This window comes from Clupea harengus, chromosome 20 (assembly GCF_900700415.2).
Source record: "Clupea harengus chromosome 20, Ch_v2.0.2, whole genome shotgun sequence".
In the NCBI taxonomy this organism is placed as follows: Eukaryota; Metazoa; Chordata; class Actinopteri; order Clupeiformes; family Clupeidae; genus Clupea; species Clupea harengus.
Genome location: NC_045171.1, coordinates 2,776,925 through 2,779,424, shown reverse-complemented (window position 1 = coordinate 2,779,424; position 2,500 = coordinate 2,776,925). Strand labels below are relative to the sequence as shown.

The following is a 2,500-nucleotide window of genomic DNA, read 5'->3' as shown; positions in this document are numbered from 1 at the left end:
TTCCTTATCAAACCTGTTGCCCCAAGCTGCATGTCTGGCATGTTCGTCATGAATGTTTAACCCAAATATCTGCTTCACTGACATAATGACACTTAAAGGAAAGCTATAGTCCACATGATAGTGATAGCATTTGCTGTGGTGTTATCAGTGGCCTTATAGTTTCTACAGTAGCCAAACCCTTGAAACTGATTGCATAACAGGTAACTGTTCTGACTACAGGATGTGCTCTGAGTAGACTGGGTTCACTGACTTTTCACCCCAACAGCCCCTTATGGACTTCTCAACATGGACAAACACTTCCTGTTTATGTCAAAAAATAAATAAAGAAGTTGCCATTACTTAAATGTTGCCTCATTCACCTGGAGGGACAAACTTAACTCATGTGTTTTAGGCCATGGCTGCCAACTGCCTCTGGGGTCTTGTAATACATTTTAATCCTTGCAAAAACAAGTCTGACTAGTGTTGAAACTGGACTTAGCATTTCAATTCAATTATCAATCATGGATGTGATTTGACTAAAGCTCAATGGTTTATGAGAATGTCAGTAGAAATAGGGAGGTCTACCCAGAAAAACAACAACTTTTTTAAACTATTAAATAGACTTTGTTACCAGCTTCTGATCCAACTGAAAAGTCATGTTATAAAAAAAACACATGGCTCACATGTCATTTCAATACTACTCCATTGATGTGTGTGATGTCACTTCCTCCATTTGAATCACTTACCTCTGAACAGAACATAGCCAGGAACATAAAGCATTCTTAAAAACATAATCTGATTTTTTGTTTTACTGAAATGACTGAATTCTAGGTATACATTCAGTTTGGAAATGAGATGCTGCTCAATCCTCAGTTATGATCTGGGGGGACTGACAATCCTTCCCAATTATGATCTGGCCTGAGGGGACTGAATCCTTCCCAATTGAAATCTGCAATTAGCTTGATTGATCAGTCTCTTAATCATATAATTATAGTTGTTAAATCCCATTCTTGTCAGATTTAGATGTGGAGGTAGGCTAACGCCTTATTTTGTTCAATGACATATTTACTAAAAGAGGGTGTGGGTGACAGCAACAAATACCATAGCTCAAAATCACCATAGAACTTTAACTCACACAGGTAAAATAACATAGCTCAAAATCACCATAGAACTTGAACTCACACAGGTAAAATACCATAGCTCAAAATCACCATAGAACTTGAACTCACACAGGTAAAATACCATAGCTCAAAATCACCATAGAACTTGAACTCACACATGTAAGGTTTGCCTATGATTCTCCTAGTATGGGCAGAGAGAAACTGGGGTTCAGGATGAGGTTGGGGTTGGGGTTGTCATAGATACCTGTGGAAGTAGAGGAGGATGGAGAGCATGGTCTGGTCAATGTTGCTGTTGCAGACGCCCTCGTTGAGCAGGAAGCAGGGGTCGCGCACCACCGACTCCAGCGAGTCCTGCCGCATGATGTGGTTCAGCTTGTCCGTGTTCTGGAAGAGCAGCTGGTCGCGGAGCTGCCTGAAGGGGTTGCTGAAGGTGGGGCTGCCCAGTCCTCCCAGGCCGTCGCTCCCGGGGCTCTCCGGAGGGTAGCCGTTGGCCAGGTCCAGGCAGCAGCTGCAGCAGTCCAGGCCTATGGGCGAACGGCACTCCTCATCCGACATGGCGGCAGATACGCGCACACACACACACACACACCCACACGCCCGGGGGCTACCTGAGAATGAGGATGTGTAGCAGGTGGAGCGTGGTCAGGCCTACAGGAATGCCTGGTCTCTGGGTTTCACTGCTGCTCGGAGACAGAGACTGAGACAGAGAGAGACCGTGGCTGCTTTCCTCAGTGGGTGGCTGGTGTCTCAGTGGATGGCTCGTGTCTCGGTGGATGGCTCGTGTCTCGGTGGATGGCTCGTGTCTCAGTGGATGGCTCGTGTCCAGGTGCGAGGCTGAAAAGAGTTCCCTGCGGCGCTGTGTTGAAGAGTCAGACGTTGGTGTGTCTCCCTCGTTGCGTCGCTGCGGTTTTCTGTGTGTGTGTGTGCACGTGCGTGTGTGTACGTGCAGGGGAAACTGTCACGGCAACACACTGATTCAGCGAGAGCGAGTGTTTGAAAGCAAAACCAGAACGTGTTTTTCGCTCTCTCTCTCCCTCTCTATCTTTCTCTCGCTCTATTACTCCCTCCCTCCCTTGCTCTATCTCTCTCTCTCTCTCTTTCTCTCTCTCCCTCCCTTCCTCGTATGCCTCTCTCTCTCTCTCTCTCTCTTTCACTTTTTCCCCTCTGTCCTGTGCGTGAGTACAGCGAGTCACAGTAGGGGAGGGGAGGGGTGCAGGAGAGGGAGGGTTAAGCCTTGGGATTGGTAAGAGACTCTGCCCAGTTCTCACAGCGGGCCCTCCTCTTTCTTTCTTCTCCCTCCCTCTCTCTCTCTCTCTCTCTCTCTCTCTCTCTCTCTTCTCTGTGCACTCCCTCCCTCCCTCCCTCCCTCCCGTCCACCTCAGCACAATTGGGGGAGGGAT

The 2,500-nt window shown here is 47.6% G+C and overlaps 1 protein-coding gene across 1 annotated transcript in view; it reads right to left on the bottom strand.

Annotated features, from left to right (window-relative positions):
* Positions 1–1,866, bottom strand: part of tsc22d3 (TSC22 domain family, member 3) — a 29,826-nt gene extending 27,960 nt beyond the window's left edge. Inside the window, exon 1 of the mRNA XM_012841675.2 lies at positions 1,345–1,866. Within this exon, the coding sequence (XP_012697129.1) occupies positions 1,345–1,655 (311 nt within the window). The 5' untranslated portion in view covers positions 1,656–1,866. The remainder of the gene's footprint in view (positions 1–1,344) is intronic.
* Positions 1,867–2,500: the final 634 nt, after the last annotated feature.